Source organism: Xyrauchen texanus, chromosome 24 (assembly GCF_025860055.1).
Source record: "Xyrauchen texanus isolate HMW12.3.18 chromosome 24, RBS_HiC_50CHRs, whole genome shotgun sequence".
NCBI lineage: Eukaryota > Metazoa > Chordata > Actinopteri > Cypriniformes > Catostomidae > Xyrauchen > Xyrauchen texanus.
This window is the reverse complement of record NC_068299.1, coordinates 29884267-29909366: the sequence shown is the minus strand read 5'-3', so window position 1 is coordinate 29909366 and position 25100 is coordinate 29884267. Positions and strand designations below refer to the sequence as shown.

Sequence of the window (25100 nt, the reverse complement as noted above, 5' to 3'; positions counted from 1 at the left end):
GGTAATTATGATTAGAACTGATGCTGGTTAAAATATAAGTCAGTGAAAGTAGAAAAAAATATTATTCTATAATATTTTTATGACACTTTTTTGACATGGCCATTTTTCATGACCTGAGTGGTAGCTTTTTTTTTTTTTTAAATCTGACACTGCATAAAAAATATGAAAGCATCAAAATGAATGTTGTTGTTAATCATTGACATATCCGAGGCTCTAATAATCAAAGAAAAAAAATTCTGCTTAGCATCTATTAAATTGAAAATAATTACTATTTTTCATTTTTTCCTAAAAAAACAACAGTGGCATTATGTAAACAAACCAGCGTTTAAAGGGTTAAAATTCTAAAAATGAATGAATGTTTGGTCATTATGATTAGAGCTGATGCTGGTTAAAAAAATGATGTCAGTGAAAGTGGAAAAAAATATAAATCTATAATATTTTTATGACAGTTTTTGGACATGGACATTTTTGTCCATTATGAACCTATGTGTAACTTTTTTTAATTGATGCACAAGGGTTAAAAGGGTCCGTGTAAAAATTTGATGGATTTTGGAAGTACATGAATGCAATGTATATGTTGCGTTGCAACTTACTTTTTGGTACAATAAAAAGGTCAACGTGAAACTTTGATGTGACTCTTTGCATTCAGAATAGGTTCAGATAGATTTTTATCCTAATAGTGATACTTCATTGAATGGCCAATTTGAAATGTATTTTGGGTATTTTCGAGATGCAAAATAAAAAAAAAAGTTTTATTTTGATACACTTAAACTGAAGTATTTTTATTTCAAATATATTTTCATGTATTTGTGCCCCTCACTGGGTGTGGGTGAGAAAACAGATCAACATTTAAGTCCTTTTTTACTATAAATTCTCCTCCCTGCCCAATAGGTGGCGATATGCATGAAGAATGCAAATCACCAAAAACACAAGAAGAATGTGAATATAATAGAGAAAGTGGAGATTTATAGTAAACAAGGAATTCAATATTGACCCGTTTCCATCCCACACTTATATCATTTCAGAAGACATGGATTAAACCACTGGAGTCATATGGTTTACATTTATGCTGCCTTTTATGTGCTTTTGTTTTTTTAGCATCAAATTTCTGTCCACCATTCACTTGCATTGTTTGACCGACAGAACAGAAATATTCTTCTAAAAATCTTTGTGTTCTGCAGAAGAAAGAAAGTCATACATATCTGGGATGGCATGTGGGTGAGTAACTGATCAGGGAAGTTTTGTTTTTGGGTGAACTTTCACTTTAAATCAACACATAAAAACAAAACAAAAACTGTGGTTGTCAGGTCAGTCAGAAGGCTTTTCCTGTCTAAGTGGGCAGTTCATGGACAATATGTTGCAATGTGCACAAGAACTTCTGCCGATTAGTCAAAGGTCTGGCTATACGAGATGACAACACGACTGAAAATCAATGGTATTTTGTAAAAAAAATGTATGTTGACGCAGAGTAGACACAAGCTTAGATTCATTTTTGAACCTGTTCCCTAAATCTGTACATTTATAGAAATGTTCAGAAACACTTTCAGGAGATTTTGTAAAGTAGGTCAGTCATTTTTTTTATTTTTGTGTATGTATTATAATTTCCTCTGTGTGCCTCCTAACTCCTCACACTTTTCAACATATTTGTTATCCTCCCCCACCATCTTGGATCCCCTTGTGTGTGTCTCTCTCCATACGACTTTCAAAATCTGTTTCTCTTCCTCTCTTTGCCTCCTCTGAATCTTTCAGATCTCTGTACCGTAACAGATCTTTTCTGAGAATCCCTCTGGCTGCTAGGCCTAGGTTCTCCTCTCTCAGAAGCCTGAGGTTTGTTCCCTGCCAGTTGCGTACAGGGAATGCCTGACAAACATAATTATTTGCTCCAACTGGTTGGCTGTAGAAATCCCTGCTGCCTTTTTTTTTTTTCTTCAGTAAACAACCCAGGCTTTGTGTTAGTTGTGCTATGATAATTAGATTTACTAGTAGGTTATTGGAATTCCAATTCTAAAAGAATATTTCACCCCAAACTGAAAATTCTGTAATCATTTGCTCACACTTCTGTTTTTCACACCCCCATTATTTTCTTTTTTTTGTGAATTACAAAAGGAGATTTTCTTATCCATACATGGAAATGGATAGTGATTTGCAATTCTATTTACGGCCATGCTTTTAAAAGCATAAAAACTACCATAAAAGTAACATGGAAGCAGTCCATTTGACTTGTGCACTATTATATTCTTAGTCTTTTAAGGTCAAACGGTAGGGTATTATGAGGAACAGATATTAGCTAATTACTGCACTGATAAAAAATATTTTCTTTATTATTTTTGTCTTGTTTTCTAGTAAAAATATTGAAATATTCTTAAAACAAGATAGATTTACTTGACAAGAAAATGGCATAAGGTATCAAGTCTTGTTTACACAGAAATCTGACAAACATTTGTTCATTTTAAACATAAAACAAGAACAAAAAAATCTGCCAGTGGGGTAAGGGAAAACAAAAACTTGTTTTCCCTTAACAAAAAAAATTTTCTTGGCCCATTGACAATAGTTTTTTCTTGTTTTAAACATAAACCTCACGAAATTTAGTTAGATTTTATTTTAAAGCAATATAAAATATCTTCTGCCATTTTGCTTGTCAAGTCAATTTATCTTGTTTTAAGAATGTGGAAAATATCTCCATCGGAGCACTCATCTAATTGGTGCTTGAGTTATTCAAAAATATAAACGATTAATCAAGCCGGGTTTGACATAATTGGTTCTCGCATGTCACGTACGCTGCAGCAAGCTAGAAAAACGTGGTCGCAAATAAGATTTAAAATCAACGGCAGAGTGGAAGCTTATCAATGAACAACTGCTTAAATTTTGTTCGTTTTCTCACACAAAATAATTTTATGGCTTCAGAAGATTTGGAATGAAGCATAGAAATCATGGACTACTTTTTATATTTTTATGGTGCCTTTTTGTACTTTTTGGTGCTTTGCAGTGAAAATCACCATCCACTTTTTCTATATGGCTCTGACATTCTTCCGAACATCTCTTTTTGTGTTTCACAACTACATATTTTTTTTGGTGAACTACTTTAATATGTCTATTTGAGGATCAAGTTTGAGTCTTTGTCGACATTTATTCTTTAAATGTTGTAATTTAGTTTGATTGGTGTTATTGGATAATGTTACATGCTGCTTCTAATTTACTTGTTGATGAAAGTGCTCAGTGAGAGATTTTTCATGATTGTTAATTCTGTATAATGTAGATGTAGCGGTTTTGGAGTAAATATTTTCTCGAGGCAGGTTCGGGAGTGGTGGAGACATTTAGTATTTGCATGTTATTTTGGCTGCCCTTGTCCTGAAAAGATCCAGATTTTGTTGATCAATAACAAAAGCTAAAATATGTTTTAGAATACTTGTCCCTGAAATAACTAAGAGATAACCGAGAGATATATTCAACATCCCTAAGCTCAAAATGGCAGAAACAATCAGAGTACGGCCCATGTGTATTAGCCAGTCAAAAGACTTAAACCCGCCTCTCTGCCTGTCAATCATTTTTGCGCGCTTCGGATTGCTGATATTCAGTGACTAAATCTGAGAGAATTTAGCAAGATGGCTAACATCACTTACAGCAGCTTTAATAATTTCTTTACTCAGGGATGCAGAGTTTTGTTTGTGTACTACTAAATACACTGAAATATTGTTTACCTGTTGTCAGAGAAATGTGTTATTATTTTTGTACTGACTTGTTGGACTTGCTGTTACAGGCGTATTTAAAATGTGTAGGATAAAAGTGTAAATGCGAGTCTTTCTGGATCTTTTATTGACATCCTGAATGCACACTTCCTCCCTTTTTTTTGCCCTGTTTGTGTGTGCTCTTGTGCCTGTAATGCAGTTACTCTTCAAAACTACAAATACAGTAAACACCCACATGCATGGACCTCTTCCATTGCAGTATTTTGGCTTCCACCCTGACCTGAAGAGCATCTCTGATTCAGTTACTGGTTATGTCTGACTTTTAAATTCATCATATTTGGCAGGCCATACTTGGAGGAGCCACGGAATGTTATTGTGCACAAAGGGGCGGAGCCTCTCGGCATCTCCATCGTGAGTGGAGAGAACGGAGGGATCTTTGTCTCCAAGGTAACAGGGGGCAGCATTGCACACCAGGCTGGACTAGAGTATGGAGACCAGCTACTGGAGGTTAGTTATCAGTGATGTGGCCTAGTCAGGTTATTATCTGAAAGGCTTGTATAATTAAACTGATTTAACTCCACGTCAGCCAGCATCTTGCAGTTCAAATGAATGCTGTTTATAAGTCTTTGACGGTTGTGACCCTGCAATTATGCTTCTTTCCCTCAGTATAATGGGATAAACCTGCGGAATGCCACAGAGCAGCAGGCACGCCTCATCATTGGCCAGCAGTGTGAAACCATCACCATCATGGCCCAGTACAACCCACACATGTGCCAGCTTGGTAACCAGTCTTGCTCCAGGTATGGCCCTGAACACACCCCTTTCTGTTCATGTGAATGCAGATTTGATCCCAGTGTTGGGGTTGTTGATTGTTGTCAATGATGTGCTGTAGTACCCGCTTGGAGCCAGTGAGCACTCAGTCCACTCCCCTGGGCAGTGGAGCCGCAACTCCAGATAACCACTCCACCACCGACACTCTGAGTGAACAGGATGAAGGCACACTCACCCCATCCTCCAAACAGACCACACCCACCACCAGCCCCCATAGCTTCATCAGGTACTGTACAAATACAAACATTACACAATACCAATCAGGTCACTCGGTGGCCATATTTATTGCACCTCCGCACAAGAACAGCACCTATCTGTTTGACGGTGTCCGAATTTAAGTCTTAGATTAAAGGTCAATACTTACCCCCTGAATTCGATTTTCAGGGTCATTTTGAGCTTTATTAGGGTGTTCGATATTTCTAAAACTGATATTTAAGTCTTTTTAACTATAAATTCTCCTCCCTGTCCAGTAGGTGGCGATATGAAGTAAGAATGGTAATCGCCAAAAACAAATGAAGAATGCGAAAGTAAAGGGGAGATTGATAGTAAAAAAGGACTTCAATATTGACCTGTTTCTCACGCACCTATCATATTGCTTCTGAAGATATGGATTTAACCACTGGAGTCATACAGATTACTTTTATGCTGCCTTTATGTACTTTTTGGAGCTTCAAATATTTGGCCACCATTTACTTTCATTGAATCGACCTACAGAGCTGAAACATTTTCTAAAAATCATTATTTGTGTTCTGCTGTAGAAAGTCATTCACATCTAAGATGGCATGAGGGCGAGCTATGGGTGAACAATCCCTTTAAGTATTAAATCAACTACTTATATTTATGTCATAATATGCATAACTAGGATCATAGTTGACTAGATCTAGGAGTTTGAGAAGAAAAAGGGATGCACCGATATGGAATTTTTAAGGCGATATGATGACCGATAATTGAAAGCTCATTGTGGCCGATACAGCTAATTTTCATTTTTTTTTTTTTTTTTTTAAATCTTTTTAATCTGGAACTGCTAACTAATTCATTATAATCTACTCATTAGGTGTTGTTTAAAAGCTTGGAATTTGGACTTTGGAAAATCTGACCAACTCTGCTTCTATTAAAGGTTTGGTGTATGTAAAATGAACCAGAAATGTGCCAATTTTACAGTTGTACAGTATGCTGATTTTATTGAGAAATAAATGACATTACTTGCACAAACTTGCATTTAATTGTATGGAGCCCATTTATATGAGTCTTTACAGTAATCCTGATGAATCGCTAACAGAGAGAAATAATACATTTGTAACAGCAGTAATAATGCATTAAACAAAATGAGGTGATAAATTAACAGCATGTATCGAACATTAAACAACAAAACGCAACGCAAACCCTAATCTCTGTATACATGGTGTAAAATGTATGCCGGTTTGTGTGTGTTGTGTATGTGCGGTCTTTGTGCACATGCTCATCTCATTCACAGATGCTTGTTACAGAACTCATCTGTGGCTATTCCACTGTCTAACTTATAAAATGTGATCACAATAATCATAATTGGAATAGGTAAAAACATACAGATCAATTAGTCATGAGTCATAAGGTAAGTCTCAACTCTTAAAGTACAACAAGCAAATTAGTTTTAATCACAAACTGTGTTTAGCCACCTCACGTTGCTGTGTTTTGTCATTTTTGGTGGCATTTTTGAAGTATTAAAAAAATATGAATATAAAATTATTATTAAAAAAAATCAGATGATTGGCTCTTTTAACTTCCATTCTTACAGCCACCATATTTAGCGTTATTTCTCCCATTCGTATGTATTAAGTCTAATCGCTACTACGTAGTACATTGTACATTAATGTCTCTGACAATACATTACACCAGTTTGGAACTCTCTACATAGGCAGCAACTTTCATGTCATAAAAATAGCCCTCATCATGTGAAGCACACGGGAGACTTGACTCACTATTGATTTGAACCATTTGGCATTAACATGTTGCTAAACTTAAAATGCATTACCTCAATAAGAATAAAGAAATAAGTCTGTTTTTAGTATTGAATGAACCAAAAGTGTATTTATATTTCTACAATTTTCTCAGTTCGTCTGCCGTCTTGGATTCGTTTTTGGAAAAGGGCAACAAAATACAAAATCCGTTGACCCTGGATGATCAATATGTTTCTGTATCACTTTAGAATGTCATCTGAGAATTCGAAGAAAGTTCCAGAGCCTCGTTTGGTGACTCTGAGGAAGTCTCAGGTGGAGCTGGGTGTTCAGCTGTGTGGAGGAAATCTGCACGGGATCTTTGTGGAGAGACTTGAAGAAGACAGTCTTGCTAAAAGAGCTGATGGCCTCATGCCTGGAGACAAAATATTAGAGGTAAAAGCCCTATAAATGATTGCGAACTTGCATTTATTCATGGATCGAACCAATGGTAGTCCTGTCCTATGCCCCCCTTATTTTGAATATACCGCTGCTTTAGTAAATTTGGCATATTGCGGAAGAATGGCTTGCAAATGGCATTTCATGTTAACTTTAAATTGAAGCATACAGTTTGATTTAAGCCAAATGTAATTATTTGGCCCTTTACTCATTTTGTTCTGGAGCCATTTCTGCCTCACCCACCGGCTGTATTGTTCTCACCTAATTCAAATGTCAGCACGCATATCTTGCCGTCAATTGTTTTTTATTGATCTTTGCTAACTTTCCTTCATTGTGACGAGTGGGGGAATTGGTAATATCCCATTCCTGGCACAGACATACTCAGACCTGAGCCAGCCCTAGGCAACAACACTTATCTGTTTCTCTCTTTCTCTGTTCATCCAGTATGGCTCAGTTAATATGAAGAATAAGACTGTGGAGGAGGCATACCTGGAAATGCTTAAGCCAGTGGAAAAGGTCACGTTCAGAGTCCAGCATCGTCTGGATGAGTTCAACCAGGTGAAAGATGCTCCTGGAGATGGATTCTATATCAGGTACAGCATTCTCTCATCACAAAATCATCTGCCTTAGACTCACACAATACCATTCATAGCCACTTACAAATTGCCTATAACCAAATGCCAGAGTTTTCTAAATTTAGATATGTGAGAGAACTGCAGCAATGAGAATCTTTTGATCTCTTTAATTATGTTAATTATGGTTGGTGAGATATTGTATCTCGCAGTCCAGATTGTATCGCCAAATCTCCATAATTTGTGTTCTATAATAGTAGCCGTGTTAATTAGACGTTCGAGAAAGAGATGCATTGTGTCTGTGCAGTGGAAAAAGAATAATGGAAGAGGGCTGTGCAGAAATAGCCGTGTTTGTCTTTGCAAATGAAATTCTGTGGCCTGCAGCTGTTGCAGGCACATTTCCTGCCTGTGCTCCCATGATGTCACCCCCAGTAAATAATCTCCATCAATCCATATGTCACGAACGAGCAGGCATGAGGAGTTATGGGTCGGCTCTAAAAGCCGCCATGTGCTTCTCACAGGAATCAGGGGCTGGCTTAGTCTCACCCGCTTTCTACATTTTTCATTCTTTCCTTCTTCTTTCCTTCTTTTTATTCTTTGTCTCTTGCACTCTTTTCATTTGTATCGGATTACCGAGACATTAACTTTTGCTCATGTATTATGCTGCCACGTTGAATTATTCATGTTCTCTTTCTCTCCCAGAGCACTTTATGACCGAGTGGCTGAGACAGAGCTCGACCTCTCTTTCAAGAAAGATGACATCCTGTATGTGGATGACACTCTACCAAATGGCAACTTTGGCACCTGGATGGCCTGGCAACTAGATGAAAATGCACAAAAAATTCAAAGAGGGCAGATCCCAAGCAAATATATGTGAGTCACATCCTTATGACGCATTCACACAGGTAGCAATTTTATCAAGTTGTTGTATTGTAGGCTATAATGGGCGGTCTAGTGCTGGATACCCTAACGTTTACATAACTGGCCATAACATTTGAAAATCTGATCACAAACAAGATATATTGCCAGTGAAAAATAAAGTAGCATTCTAATTTGAATGAAGCAGATTTCTTGCCACTAAAATCTCTGGAGGAAAAGTGTTTGTATAAATTGCAGTTGTGCACAATCCATCAGATCATGAACAAAAAAATCTAAAGAAAGACCTGCAGCCATCATCCCTTTGCATCAAAATTGCCTCACATGCAAAGAAATTGCTGCAAAGAATATTGCACCAGAAAGAACCATTTACTGGATCATCAAGAACTTCAAGGAGAGAGGTTCAATTGCAGTGAAGTCATCAGGATGTCCCAGAGTATCCAGCAAGCACCATGACCATCTCCTCCTGAGAAGTCCGCTATGGAATCGTGTCACCACCAGTGCAGTGCTTGCTCAATATTGACAGCAGGTTGGTGTGAGTGCATCTGCAGGCACAGTGAGGCGAAGACTTTTGGGCAATGGCCTGGTGTCAAGAAAGGCAACAAAGAAGCCACTTCTCTCCAAGAAAAACATCAAGGACAGACTGAAATTCTGCAGGAAGTACAAGGATTTGACAGCAGAAGACTCGTTCAAAGATATTTTCTCTGATGAAGCCCCCTTCCGACTGTTTGGGACATCTGGAAAATCGATAGTACGGAGAAGAAAAAGGTGAGCGCTACCATGAGTCCTGTGTTGTGCCAACAGTGAAGCATCCTGAGACCATTCATGTGTGGGGTTGCTTTCATCCAAGGGAGTGGGCTCTTCCACAATCCTGTCCAAAAACACTGCCATGAATAAAGAATGGTATCAAAACATCCTTCAAGAGCAACTTCTCCCAACGATCCAGGTGCAATTTGGTGATGATCCCTGCATTTTAAAGCATGATGGAGCACCATGTCACAAGGCAAGAGTGGTAATGAAGTGGCTCGGAGATCATTACATTGAAATTCTGGATCCGTGGCCAGGCAATTCCCCGGATCTTATTCCCATAGAGAACCTGTGGTCAATCCTCAAAAGCTGAGTGGACAAACGGAAGCCAACAAATTGTGATCAAATCCGAGCACTAATAAGTCAAGAATGGATCGGCATCAGTCAGGATTTGGCCCAGAAGCTGATATCCAGCATGCCAGAGCGAATTGCAGAGGTTATGACGAACAAGGGTCAACAATGTAAATATTGACTCTTTGCATAAATTGAGGGTTTTTGCCAATAAAAGCCTTTAAAACTTGTGAAACGCGTATCATTGTTTTCTAGTATACCATAAAAACATGTGAAAAAATTATCTACAATTGCTGAATCAGCAAAACACAAAATTTGTGTAACTGCCAATACTTTTTGCCACGACTCTACTCTGTGCCCGAATATGTTTTCTGCAGGGTGGACCAGGAGTTTTACCGCAGACACAGTGTGACTGAGCTGAAGGATGAGGCGGGCTCCAGTAAGACCCTCTCTGCAGCAGCACGTAGATCCTTCTTCCGCAGGAAACCGAAGCACAAACGCAGTAGCTCCAAAGATGGTAAAGATGTGGTAGCCTTGGACGCCATCAGCACAGATTCTCTTCCATTCTTAGATGGTGAGAAACCCTCCAATATCCCATAGTGCAACAATTTTATAAATTACCTTGGGTTTGATTTTGTGTTTTGGGGTGTGGGGTAGACTGTGTGAGTCTAGCCTATCAGAGAGTGCAGAAGGTTGACTGCACATCTCCCAGACCGGTGCTGATCTTGGGCCCTCTGGTGGATCCAGTTAAAGACATGCTGATCAAAGAGTCTCCAGGGAAATTCAGCAGATGTGTGCTCGGTAAATATCTACATCCCCTCCACAACATAGTTTAGTTGTGATAAAGCAATGTATTGTTAGGCCACATTTGCTTTTTTGCAAAATAAATGTGCTTTTGCATTTGGTTGTAGACTTATCTCTCTAGCAGACAGCATATAGATGTAAAACAAAAATACTGTTTGAATACTTACTGTTACCGCAATGAAGTATCAGCAATGAAACAATTATATTAGTTTACCTCTATTTAGTCTATTGAATATTAGTGATCTGATGAGAGACCATTGTTTTTTTCTGCTCATTCAGAAGTGATGAAGGCTTCACAGCAGGCCATAGAGCGTGGAGTGAAAGACTTACTCTTCATCGACTACAAACGGAGGAGTGGCCATTTTGATGTGACAACTGTTGCCTCTATAAAAGAGATCAGAGAAAAGGTTTGTCTACATTCTTACTGAGCACATCTAATTACAGTTTTACTTGTTTTTTGTTAATAAAATGTAAATGTACCTTAATAATAAGCTAAAATAAATAGCTGATTATTAAACTCTTTATCGAAGTCAACATTAAATTCGAAATTGGCCCTGTTTACTTTCCCTATACACATTCCCAGTCTAATTGTGAAGGATTAATTGGTACACTTCACCTATAAAATGATTTAGCTCTTACCTACACCAGGATTCTCTCTTTCTTGTCAACCCATCCACTCCTCCAAACACCTGGCTCCACTTTTCTATGTAACAAATTTTTCACTATCCTATCAATTCCAAACAATGAATAAAATCAAGCTCCACCCAGACTTTGAATATCTGTCTTCTAACTGAAGTGAGTTGTGAACAACATTTCATGTTGAATTTAACTACAAAATATCTGTTGAATTGTTTTAATATTGAGAAATAAATCATGGTTGTGCTTGCAGTGACCTTAAGCTCTTGTTTCTCTGTTTGCTCATGCTGTATATGTGTAACATGTCTCAGACCTGTTCTGTGCTGTGTCGTTCTCTCTCGTAGGATTGTCACTGTTTGCTTGACATTGCACCTCATGCTATCGAACGGCTTCACAGCGTTCACATTTACCCAATCGTCATTTTCATTCGCTACAAAAACGCAAAGCAGATAAAGTAAGTGTCCACATTCTTCTTCACACCTGCTTCCTTTTCTCTAGTGTAGGGTTGGGAATAGAGAGCAAAACTGTTTTAGAACCAGTTAAGTATTTTATTTACATGGCATTCAGCTCTGTTTACAGTTCTAGAACGTCTGCATTCTTCCCTCTCTGCAGACCGAACACTCTAATAAAATACTGTGACCGTGAATCAACAGTGCCACTTCAACAAAATAATGATGCTTTAGCTGAGTTGTGAGCTTAGCGTTTTCAATTGAACACGATGGTTACTTGCGACTAATAATGGTTGAACGTGACCATAAACATACAGCACGACCCATAAAGTCTGATTCACAAACATTTGACTGCAGTGCTTTTTAATAAATCAGTCAAAATGACTAATGAGCCACAGATAAACATATCCATTTAAAACAACTCGGTCAGTCATCAGTCAGAGTGATTACTAATTTAACATCTGACACGCTCGCTGAACAGCAAGTCATTATTTTTGCTAATATCCAACTGGAAATAAACCAAAAAATTTGACTATGAACTGGTTGCTCATATGACTGTGTAAAAGCCCCTGCACACTTCATATGAAATCAAAGAACGAATGGGTGTGACATCATTTAAAATAAAATCTGGCCAAAATGAAGGTGTTTTTGAGTTTGTTTTGGTGGTTTGTAACATTTTTGCCAGGGCGAACTTTAAGGAAAACATCTTACCGGCTGCTAAACACCTTCTGACTGCCCATAGCAAGATATGACCATAATCATACTTTTGTCTGTGTTCAACCCATTAATACTCTTTTATATACCCATCTTTGCAGTAGTATCAGTGTCACCATAAATTACAATAATAGTGTAATCGGCGCAAATTTTGGCTGTGTGTCATGTGTTGGCGCATTAGCTCCATGAATGCAAAAGGAAAACATTACAAATGACACATTATCTACTGAATATATATATTACTTTAAATCATCATCTAGCTGTTAAAACCGCTTATTTTACCGATCTTGTGTAAATGAAGCATGAAGTCATTGAAAACACGTTTTAATATCATATTAGTTAAATGTACAGTACCTCAAAAGCCTCCACCAGAGGTGTGTCCGCTATCTGAATGTTTGCAGACATTGTCATTGCTCAGCTGTTTCAAACTTCTTTTTGGCTCTGAGAGAAGAATAAAGTAGCACTTCACAGTGAGTGTGCAGGCACCTTAAAGTTTAAAATGTTTTTTTTACCAGAAATGGTGTTCAAAAATAGTAATTGATTGTGTTTAGTATTATTGTTATAATATTTATGGAGAGCTTCCTTAAAATTAATTGGAATAGGAGTTTCAGAATTGGAATCAGAATCGAAACCAAAATCATTCGCTTCCTTGCAAATCCCATCCCTACTATAGTGCTAACTTATCAAAAGAAAGGCAATGGATAGAACTATGTCAGCTTGACAGCGAGTTAAAGAGCCAGCCAACCTCTTTTGTGTCTTTGTGGACCATTCCAAACACACACACACACACACACACACACGCGCGCGGCACACAGTTTCAGACCCTATTGGCACATCTTATGCCGGGAAGTTCCTGTGTGCTCTCCTTTTGGTGCCTGGAGTCATTTGGAAAATAGAAGCTGCTGTTTTACTGTGTATTTTGCAGTTGACTTGGATGAACTGCAGTTAAATGGATGAATATATTGGCTCACTTCTTTCCTAATGTAAAACCGTTTTATGACAGATACAAGGCAGTGTGTTGGCAGCCACTTCACTCTTCTGTCTCTCTCTCTCCTTCACACTTGCTCAAGGTTGTTCACTGCAGAATGGTTAGCGAGATCCCCAGCCCTGTTTATCTTATGAGAATTAAAGATGATTCTGTACTGTTAAAATACATAGCACAGGTTCATTCCATACTGTACAGATAGATCTCTAGGGGTTGCACACTTAAAAGGACAATAAATCCCAGATTTATTCTCCTGATAGTGCTGCATAACTGTGGCTTCAGGTCTTTTGTTCATAGTCAGAATGCTAATGGTGCAAAGTCCTCCCAACAGAGCTTTTTAAATTGGTGATTTCCCAGAGGGATTAGAAAATCAAGCCTAGACTTCTTCTCACTGGGAATTAAGGCAGGTCGTCTTTGACCTGCTGACTAGCACCTTCTAAATAAAAAGGCAACCAGAGTTAATCAGTCCTGCAGTTATTAGCACTTTAGGATCATGGCGTCACGTCATGTACATTGACTGAATTGCTTCTTGCATTTCTTGTAAGTTGTTTTAATAAGAAAGCATTTACCAAGAAGATATTTAAATGTTGAAATACACCTAGAAAAAGTCATGGCTGCCTTGTAAGAAAACTCATATACCGGTGCACATGCACTAGCGCTGCTTGATGTAGAATTTGTTGGCAATTTAAAATTAATAGTTTATGTAGCTAATAATTGAATTTAGTTTATTAGAATGTATTGTTATATTGGTTCATATAAATCAACCTTATTGTGAAGTGTTACCAACATTTTGAATCTAAAGGCCGGATAATACTACTATGTCAAACTTACGCCTTAGGCTATGCATACGCATTTTTTTGTTTCATGAAATAACAAGCGCAAACACAACAAAAGACACATCGGTTTACAACTTGTAAACTCTATGCTTATTGATAGGCTATTACTATATTGGAAAAACAAATATATATACATATATTAGTGCTGCACAATTAATCATATCGCAATCGGTATGTCAGCCTGTGCGATTATATGACGGCAATATGCTGCGATTATATTAAATAAATAAGTGCATGTGTGGACGTGACAGCCCATTCTCACTGATAGCTGTTTAACTGCCCATTTTCTACACCGCTAATGAAAAGATGACCAGTCAGTCTCAGTTTAGGAAGTGGCACGTGTGGTCATGTCATGCGAGTTTCCGGTGTTCAGCGTGGATATCAGGTGAAGATGGACGCCGAACAGACCGACACTGAACTGGTGGCCAGAAAAAATAACACAGATTATAGCTCGGTGATATATCTTTATTTCATCCTTAATTCAAGTTCATATTATACGGGAGTGTGCCATGTAAAAAAACACAAACTCCAAAACTGTTATTCTCTGTGCGGTCAGAGCTGCTTCAACCAGTCGCCGAAGAGACTCAATCTGATTCGAGACCGGAGAGATTTAAAGTTCTGCCGGGTGATGCGCACTCTAACACGGAGACGCTCAATAAATATATATATATATGTATATGTATGTGTGTGTGTGTGTGTGTATATATATATATATATATATGTGTATATATATATATATGTATGTTCAGACAAAACATTAAAACCACCTGTCTAATATTGTGTAGGTCCCCCTCATGCCGCCAAAACATCATCAACCCGCATCTCTCAATAGTATTCTGAGATGCTATTCTTCTCACCACAATTGTACAGAGCTGTTATCAGAGTTACTGTAGACTTTGTCAGTTCGAACCAGTTTGGCCATTCTCTGTTGACCTCTCTCATCAACAAGACATTTCCATCCACAGAACTGCTGCTCACTGGATGTTTTTTTGTTTTTGCCACCATTCTGAGTAAATTCTAGTGAAAAATATAATCTCAGAATGCTAATCAGATCTACGAGTTGACGCAGTTTGTCGGCATGAGGGGGACCTACACCATATTAGACAGGTGGTTTTAATGGTGTGTGTGTGTGTGTGTGTGTGTGTGTGTGTGTGTACACACACTGTATATACATTGTTTTTCAATATCTTCCTGCCCTAACGCACACATGAACAGACGGCATCTGTCACAGCAGTGTGCTTGCATAGGTGTTCAGTTTTGTTTCCCAGCATGAATCTACTTCTCAAAAGAGCCACACACTCCTACTCTGATTTTTAATGTTAAACAGCTGATGTCTTCATTTTACAAATGTTTTGTTATTATTTCTAATCCAAAATGTTACTGCTTGAACCACGTTTGTCTCATAAAGAGCAATATCACTGTTTCATTGTGCTGTCTTAATCTTGCAGTCTAATTATTCTTGTTGAAGTATAAATTACTGTTTTTGTTCATGTAGAGAGCAGAAGGATCCAGTTTATCTGCGGGATAAAGTCTCACAAAAACATTCCAAGGAACAGTATGAGATTGCACAGAAGATAGAGCAGGAGTATAGCAAATTTTTCACAGGTTTGGATTTAGCTTCATTTTGTCTTTTTGTTGTTCACTTGATATTTACTCTGCCTCTGTTGAAAATTATTTAAAAGCAGCATAAAACTGTGTCCTAACCAGGCGTAATGAAAAAAAGCATGGAGATAAAGCAATCAAAATCTCTTCCATTTGAATCTTGAGTTTTTGTCCTAACCAGCAGTGAACGTGACAAACAACAGTTTTGATGTTTTTTTTCTGTCATGTCTTGCTGGGTAGCCTCACCCATAGAGAAATCTTATTGGTCCAAATTTCTGCTTGCCATAGCTGCATATTGAACATCAAAATATTATATATAATATAATACGTCTTCTATTTTGCTTTTTTCTAATTTAATACAATTTATTTAGTTAGAAAATATGCAATCAGCATAACAATTTGAAAAATGACAAACATTTAAGTAATATTTCACCCAAAAATAATGAATCTCTTATTTACTTAACCCTATACCAATTCAAACTTGTATGACTTTCTTTTGCGGTATGCAAAGAAGATTTTTTTGAAGGATATATGATGTTAAACCATAACACAAACAGACACAACACGGCTACGTGCCTGGGGAGAGACATGAGGGGAGGCTTGGGGAGTGGGAAAGGGCGATCGGAGACACAGAGAGAGAGAGAGAGAGAGGAAGGAACTTGCTCGCAGGTTCCCAGACACACTGTCGACCTAACCCTAACCTCAATCGCTCCTCTGCCCTCTGGTGGATGCCAGCTAACTCCTACCCCTTCTTGGCGAATGGCAGCAGCGAGGTCATCCCTCCTCCCTCCCGGGTTTCGGCACCACTGTAACAGTAAAAGGACGGGCAAGGGGGAAGCGGGAGCCGACTGAACAATAAACATAAAGTTTAATAAAAACTCAACATAAAAACATAAAACAAATACGAACACACATGCAGCGCGGCCACGTGCATCTCTCCCTTTCTCAAACTGGCACCTCCGGCTAGTCTCTATCCCCATCCAAGCTGATTAGCCCGATTCAGGGCCAGCCATGTGGCCTCACGGGCCAGCCCTGCCCTCCTACTTGTCACACTCCTCCATCGCCTGTCTCAGGCATGACACACTCCCCTCCCTTCCTGGAGGGTGGGGCTTGCCCTTCTGCCTGTGCCTGCCATCAGGTCTTCCCTGCCTTTTGAAGCCCTGGTAGAGACAAGGGGAGGGAAAGGGCGAGCAGAGACTGAGAGATAGGTGTTGCCCAGTCCTCAACCACTCCTCCACCCTCTGTGGGATGCCAGCTCGCTCCTCCCCTGGCGGACGGCAGCAAGTCCTCTGGCCCCTGGCTCCTCCCCTTCTCCGTTCCCAGGCAGATGGCTGCGGCTGCTCCCCTGGCAGATGACAGTGAGGACTCCACGACAGCACATCCCTCCTCCCTCCCAGATTTCGGCACCACTGTAACAGTTAAAGGACGTGCAAGGATGAGGCTGGAACTGGCTAAACTGTAAACATAATGTTTAATGACAAAACACAACATAAAACAGAAACGAACAGACACGCATACAACACGGCCATGTACATCTCGCTCTACTCTAACCGGCAGCTCCGGCTGCCCCTTTTCTCGCTCTCCTGCTGATCAGCTGATTCAGCGCCGGCCGTGCCCCATCACGGCCCATCCACGCCCTCCTCATAGTCACACATGGATTACAGATTTTCTTAATATCAGGAATGTCCCTTTTTTACTTTATTGACAGCAACTCAAGCTGGCATAGACTCCACAAATTTGTGCAAAACCTGATAATCCATGTTATTCAGAATGATTTGAATGTGTGCTTCAATAGATGCAATCTGACCTTTTGCACAACAGAATTAACATTGTTAATAATGTTGATGTCACACATATTAAGATTAAGATTCAAACTTTATTGTCATTGTGCAGAGTACAGGTACAGAGCCAATGAAATGCAGTTGTTTTCACATATCCCAACTGCTTGGGTCAATGGCCTTGCTCTAGGGCATACAGTGGTATCTTGACGGTGCTGGGGCTTGAACCCCCAACCTTTCGGTCAGTAACCCAGAGCCTTAACCGCTGAGCTATTCATTTTATATGTTAACATTTCTTTGTCCTTTGTCAAAATCCTCAATATTCTGTTTCTTAATAGGTTTAAATTAGATTTTGAATCCCAGATTTTCAATGTGGTCCTTTTGGACCCCACTATATGTATTGATTGGCTGTGATTTGTAATGCTTTGCTCAACATTGTCACTTTCATTGTGGACTGACAAGTCACTTGATGTAAACTTGTAGTTAGGACACAGTGTGATTTACAAACCAATCACCAGGACTCCTATTTACTCTAACAAATGCTGATGACTGACTGAGTGACTGAGTTATTAAAAATTGTTTTTGAGAAAAACTTTTTTTTTCTCTCTTCTAGGTATTGTTCAAGGAGGCACCTTGCCCTACATTTGCATTCAGATCGTGACTATTGTGGATCAGGAACAGAGTAAAGTCCTGTGGACACCGCTGGGCTCTCCGTAGGGGTCTGAGAAGATCACTGCAAACTGCCTCTCATCTGAGCTTACAACACTAGACTTTATACACACCACATGCAATGGTACACTAGCGTTACGAGCGTCACATTAAGATGGTGATTATTCTTTTTCTTTTTTTGTCAACATTAATTTTTATTATGTTATAAATTGTAACAGTCTCTTATTTGTATATGAGCACCTGTCTGAGTGTCAATAGGTGTGTGTTTATGTATGCAGATGCAGGACAATAGCACTGAAGTATTTGTTCATTTCCATTGGTCTTCCTGATGGACAGATTAATGTTTTAGCAATGCTGCAATTGAAACAGTTGTTTACAGACCATTCAGTCGGTGAATTGTTTAAAGCCTGCTTGAATGTGTACACTTTGCTTTCTTAAAGAATTAGTTCACCCAAAATTGAAAAGTCTGTCATTATTTAGTCACCCTCATATTGTTCCAAGGAGTTTCTTTCTTCAGTGGAACATAAAAGAGCATATTTTCCAGAATATCTACACTACTCTTATTGATTTTTTTTATACAACGATAATGAATGAGGACCAGGGCTGTCAAGGTAAAGAGAGACAAAAAAGGCACCAGAAATCTCCAGAAATGAGGTCCAGATCTCTTATTTGGGGAGGATGCTTAGGTGCTGTTCAGGCATAATGCGTTCTTACACTTTAAAGCTAGAAGGAGCAGGACACATATGACAACACCGGTATCTCAAGATGCTTCTTTTTTGCACTCCATCCACAAGAAGCTGAAAATAAAGCTGCAATATATGGTGCAGCTGTCAAGATATTTGTTTAATGCATGTTTACATAAAAAACCCATTGAAAACCTGTGTGAATGACCCCTTAGATATTCTGCAAAATCTTTTTTATGTTCTACAGAATAAAGCCAGTCATTGTGGTTTTGGAATGACATGAGGGTGAGTAAATGATGACACAATTTAAAAATTTTGGTGAACTTTACCTTTAATGAAGTCCAGAACCTCAGAAAGCAGCCCTGTCCCTGAAATCAGTTTTTACCAAAACGGTATGAGTGTTAACCTCCCACGTTGGACATATCAGCTCAAGAACAGAACACTTGTATTGTGGTTTCAGTGTATTTTGTGGCAAATTGTTGCGTGGATGGATGTCAGTGAGTTTTGGTTTGAATCATAGTGCTTTTCATTTGTGCTGAGACAGACAGCAGCTAAGCGGTTTCTGCAGGTCAAATGGAAGTGCCTTTGGAGATCTACTGAGCGTATGACAATGGCATGAGGTGAAAGCCTGGTATTTAAACAGTAAAACTTTTCAGATTGCACTCCAGGGCTAGACAGACCACTGTGTTCTATGAGATCTCTTGGCGTTCTCAAAGCAGAGCTTATATTTCATGAAAATATCACATGTAACACTTGTACTCGTGCATACGAACTGAAGTACAGGCACACATGTGTATGGATGCAATATCATCTAAATATAGAGAAATATATTTACTGTATTTTTACTAGGCTATAGATTTAGGGGAGTGTGACAGAGCAGTCATGTCTTAGCAAATATTAGCGTGTGTGAGAGAGGGCGAGCGAGAGAGAATGCATGTTTATGTTTGCGTATGTTTGTCAGTCACTTTTATATGTAATTCCCACTAAAAAACAAACATAGAAAAGTTGCAGGGTAAACCTGAAATGGTTTTCTTTCAGTTAATCTGTTTAAATGTGAGTTTTCATTGCTATTTAATTTTCTTTTTTTATTATTAAAGTTATGTCTCATGCTGACCGGAAGTCCCACCATTAATGTTGTGCCAAAAAAAAAACAGTCATGTCATTTTCTTTAATTTTCTGTTTGCACTTCCTAAACAAATGACTGTTTGTAGGTTTCCATTAGTGAATAGAAATGGGTACTATAACTTTTACTGTTATTTTTACATTTGTGGATCACTCCTCATCCATACATTTCATGAATTGCCTTTGAAGAAACACTACATATGTTGTCATTTAAAAAGGGATTACTTTTTGCACAGTCCCCCAACCACATTAACCATTGGGTTGAAATTAGGCATTTTCTTAAAGTGAATCTAACGTCTAACAATTTTTCTGAATAGCCAGTGTACGGTTTTAAACAAGGATTCATCACAGTCAATATTTAGAAAGAACGATTAGAAGACAGGTACTGTTACGATTTTGGATTTTCTTTTATTTTAAAAGAATGTGATTTGTATGACGATGTTCGACATTAATGCAACAATAAAAGTCAATTTATGTTTCACACATTGTCATTAAATGCATCAAGATGATGTGTGTTTGATTGATGGGAATATTCATTGTACTGCAGGGTGAAATCTTCATCATATTAAGAGTGTCATGCAGCACTCAAGCTCTGCCAGGCTCCTCAAAAAGCAACTGGCAGCTTCTACGCTAGATTGCTGTGTGATGTAATTGAGTGTGGAGCTGTCTTATTTGTTGCTCCTTCTTAAGTTGATGCACTGCAAAACCATGGGGAAGATGGGACGTTAATTACTGGAACAATAGCGGTGTTCGTACAGCTGTCAGCTGCTGTTTGGGGGGGGCGGTGTTGCTGCACAGGGCTGTTCAGACTGATTTCAGTGAAATCAAAATTCAGCTGCCTAAATCCAGTTGTAGGAAAAATTGTTGACAAGTAATTCGTACTTATGTACGTATTCGTAATGCTTTGTTGGATTGCAAAGCACCAGTAAAGGTTCTGTAGGTTTAAACTCATGTCTTAAGACTGATTCTTTAATACTAGTTTTTAGAAATATAGTGATTCGAATTGTTGTATTTTAGCAAACTAGAAGGTTTTTAAAAGGAATTGGTCACCCAAACATTTTTAAAATGTAATTTAACGATAATAAAACACAACACTGATTTGCATTAAGCAGTTCAGTCATTCATAACAGTGAAGACTTCCACTTGCACATTAATCATTTGTGAAACAAGCCTGAAATTAAATGTAGCCCTAATTAATGTACATTTAATGGTCATAATTTGCTGCTTTAAAGAGGCAATATATAATAGCGAGTTTCTAGAGAGATTCTTGTATTCATTACCATATTGTGGAAAAGAAAAAAAAGAACAAAGTCTTCATGTAACCCCAGTGGAACAAGGTCACTTGCTCTACTACAGCACATTTCCTTTTGCAAGGCATTAGTGTTGTGTGTGTATTACTGAAGATGCCCTCAGCCATGCTAGTTCAGGCATTACAATAGAAGCACCTCTTTCAAGCTCACATCCTCATTAGGCTCAACTGATGATTCCATGTTCTGAGCTCCCTCTCAATACTACTCAGCCATGGGAAAACCCCAAAATGCCTTTGCATTGCTTTAAGGCCTTACCCAAAACCAATATGTCCTTCAAGTCCCCTTACCCCTCTTTTAGCAAGAGTTGAGTCTTCTGCTGGGGTATCTGTTTCAAGACAGCTGTTGACAGCTCCTCTAAACTTAAGGAGACATACATCCGAGTGCTAGACTAGTGATATTAGCGGTCAACCAAGCAAACAGTACATATCTCAGCCTCGATATAACAACTAAAGGAGCACTCTCTTCCACCATATAAATAAACTAAAATTCCCTGTAAGATCTTTTGCATACATTACATGCAGCTTCAGGAGAAATGTCAGTGTGTAGCTGGTATTAAGCTAAGCTTTGCATCTGTCAACTATGCCATTCTTCTATGCAGCTCTTGCAGGAACCAGCTCTTTAGCACTCTAAGCTGACAGCTGGGCACGTTTTTCCAGGAAGATGACCAATTGAGGATCCTGTTGCCCTCCATAAATAACACCGCTGAAGCCAGGTCGGCAATATTCAGTCCCTACCGAATGGTGGCCTACAAGGAGAGGAGGCTATCTATATGACAAGATGGAAAACCACTAAAACCGCTCTCACATTAAACAATCAGGGTTCTAAAAAATTATGTGTTAGATTTATTTAAAATATATAAGTATAATTTTTGCAACACACTTTTTAAGTAAATTAAAAGTATGTTTATTTTTCAGCACAATTAGATATAATCAAATGTGTCAGTTCATTCAACTTTATTTACTTAAAAATGGATGTCACACAAATAAGATTTAGAAACTAATATCAAGTTGTTTCAAATTAACATTTCTATCACAGTTTCTATATAAAGCTGAAGTATGTATCTTTTTCTGTGTTCAGATACTTTCTCCTATCCCAGCTTAATATGCAGAGACAAATGAAAAATGCTGGTTGTTTTAAGCAACCCGCTTACACCTGACCCAACAACGTTACCCAACCAATGGCGTGAGTTGGGGGCGGGGCTATCTCTTTGTTTGACCAACAGCAGATGGGGTACATAATTAGAAAGCTGTTTTGAAAACAGTTTATTTTTGCAATTCCGTTCGTTAATGCTTGTGGTGCAGAAATTACATCTGCTTTAATTTACTTTGTTCTAATAAAAATATCAACTGAAGTCAGGCATTAATCTCTTGCATACAGGGCTACACACTTTAGCTATGCATATTCACATGTTCTAGGTATACAATGCATGAACTGACCAGCATCCAAGTTATGGAACAAAAAGGCTATAATGGTGACTGCACAAACAGCTATTTACAGTAAAATAACATCAAATAGTACTAACAATAGCTAAAATGCTCTTTATGAATTTCTTAATAACAACTGATTAAATGCCCCAATAGGTTCCTTTTAACCAAACAAACATGCCTAATTTATTCAAGTGCAAGGGCTTATGGGTATTTTCCACAATCTCAGCTCTGTGCTTGATCTATGTCTTAATATTAGGGATTTGTCAGCTAAAGAAGTTCAAGGAACTCACAATTATGTATTTATTTTATGTAACTAAGATCACCATAAAATTTATATTTTGTGTTTTACACATTAATGGAAATTAAGTAAAGCTAAAAATGTAATCTAAATATGTCATGGAAAATGAATGTGCATTTTTTGTGAAATATACATACTTGTAGTTATTGTAGCAAAATATTGCATTCGCTAGAAATGACTCTTTTTGAATGTTGTTTATATAATATGCATTTTTAAGTCCAGTAATTACAAATGACTAGGAAAGTCATGAAAATTCATTGGCCAAAAACATGTTGGAACCGTGCCCAATTGTCAGAGGTCTACAGACATTACAAACACACAAAGTTATAGACGTATTCAGAGAAAATAAACTATTTGACTTTGTTGTTTTTGACGGTATTACTGTCACATGTACTGTCACATGATTGAAGTTGCAACTCTTATGATGTTGACAAGGGGAACCCATACATTTGAGTTATTTAGAAAACCCAAAACTAAATAGAAATCTAACTAAAAACACACAACATGCACTCTATTCTATTGCCCCTTTACACTTGCCCTAGAAATTATGTGCTGGTGTAAGATAACATAAAAACTAACAGGAAAATTGTGAGGAAGCCTACAAATTAAGTGCACTAAAATCTTCTAATTAGTATTGCAGTCAAAGTAACACCATTCATCTTTAGAGGGCTCAAGGAATTGTAAATTATTTATAAACAAGGCTACTGCAGTTGATGGTTAAAGAGATGATTGTTGCCTGCAACGTGGCTAATATGTCCTCATTGATGACTGTTGGCAGCAGTGTAAACTACTTCATATTTAATGTCATGCTTTACACTTACATGACCCAAATCATGTCTCATTAGAGACACAGACATGCCTTAAATTTGTAAGCACTTCATTATAGACCTACATGTGGACAAATATAAACTAGCCGCAAATTTGCTGCACATATTTTCATAAAATGTTTGCCAGAAGTTTGCAGCTCTTTGTCAGTAGTGGTGAACCTCCGGCAAGCCATGTGGCATCAATAAACAATTTGCTGCAAGTTTGCAGTGAGCTCTCAATTTTTGTAAAGGATACCTGAACAAATCATAAGGGGCACTTTAAGTGCAACCCTCCAAAACAAATCTCATGGTATTTTTACAGATAAAATAAAAAAGGTGTGGAAAACAACTTTAAACTTATCGAATTGCTAATTTTAGATGGTCCATTTAAACACTCATACAGAAATGCATTACAAAACAGTAGACTATTTTGAACAGAAAGGGTCTGTCCATATGACTATACATACAGTAAAGCCTACCAGCTGCCAACTCTCTACAAAGATTCTGTTTCAGCTGCTATTTTGGTTGAGGCAATATCATCACCCAGACATGTCAATCTCAATCATAAAAATCATAGATGTCTGTAAATCTTCTTTACACCTCATTCATGTTTATGTATGTTTATATTTAAATAATGACTTATTTTAGAGTCTCATTTAACAGCCATTCATGTTACATGCACCCATTAGCGTTGTCTTTCTGTCTTTTTAAAATTAAGATTAGTGTGTATCAATAATTTTTGGTTATCCTCTGTTTAATCAGGGAAGGTTAACAAAAGTTATGAATGGTGTTAACAATTTAAGATTCAGTTTCTTCTTCATTTTTAATATTTTTTTATCAAATGTGTATGTAAATCTATTTAAATTGCCATTTTGTATGAAATGCGCGATATAAATAAACTTGCCTTGGCTTTCTGTCTTTTTAAGTAAACAATGATTCTATCAACAACACTTATTCCTTGAAACGTGGCAAGATATTAATACAGCTCTACTTCAATTTGAGAGACCAGACCAATAGACTGATTCAATAGAAAATAAAACTCAGCTGGTCCCTGATCATTTACAAAGCTTATATCTTGTCCTTTGGGGAAATTGCTTCGACCTCAACGATAAAAGCCCTACAAAAGTACTGCGAGATAAATCGGTTTATGTGCATTACTGGATATGCGAATGCACACGACACCGTCTGCCTTTGACCTTATAGGATTTAAATATATGGCAGGGGCCACATCGCATTTTAAATAGTCCATGTGTTTGTGTTTGCGTTTTCCTTTACATTTACAACGTGCCTGAAACAACATGCATATGTCTGTGCGTCACGCAGCACGCTCAACATGCTATATTTCTACACGCGCACGAGAATATTAAGGTCCGTTCGGTTCGCGAGCGCATTGACCGTCTATGTTCTAGCGTAACGGTTTGGCTCCACCCTCCTACCTGTAAATCTCCCCAACTATCTGTGGAGCACATCTGACGAGCAGCCTGGATCAGCTGAGGAAAGTGAATGAGGACAGCGACATCTCATTGACAGCGAAATTATCGCCGAA

General features: G+C 38.1%; 1 protein-coding gene across 3 annotated transcripts in view; it reads left to right on the top strand.

Annotated features, from left to right (window-relative positions):
• Nucleotides 1-20173, top strand: part of dlg5a (discs, large homolog 5a (Drosophila)) — a 76171-nt gene extending 55998 nt beyond the window's left edge. For all 3 annotated transcript variants that reach the window (XM_052089528.1, XM_052089529.1, XM_052089527.1), the window contains exons 22-33: nt 4031-4193; nt 4353-4486; nt 4579-4743; nt 6703-6886; nt 7334-7482; nt 8164-8334; nt 9813-10009; nt 10093-10236; nt 10519-10646; nt 11220-11329; nt 15355-15464; nt 17853-20173. In XM_052089528.1, the coding sequence (XP_051945488.1) occupies nt 4031-4193; nt 4353-4486; nt 4579-4743; nt 6703-6886; nt 7334-7482; nt 8164-8334; nt 9813-10009; nt 10093-10236; nt 10519-10646; nt 11220-11329; nt 15355-15464; nt 17853-17956 (1759 nt within the window). In that variant the 3' untranslated portion in view covers nt 17957-20173. The remainder of the gene's footprint in view (nt 1-4030; nt 4194-4352; nt 4487-4578; nt 4744-6702; nt 6887-7333; nt 7483-8163; nt 8335-9812; nt 10010-10092; nt 10237-10518; nt 10647-11219; nt 11330-15354; nt 15465-17852) is intronic.
• The last annotated feature ends 4927 nt before the right edge of the window (nt 20174-25100 follow it).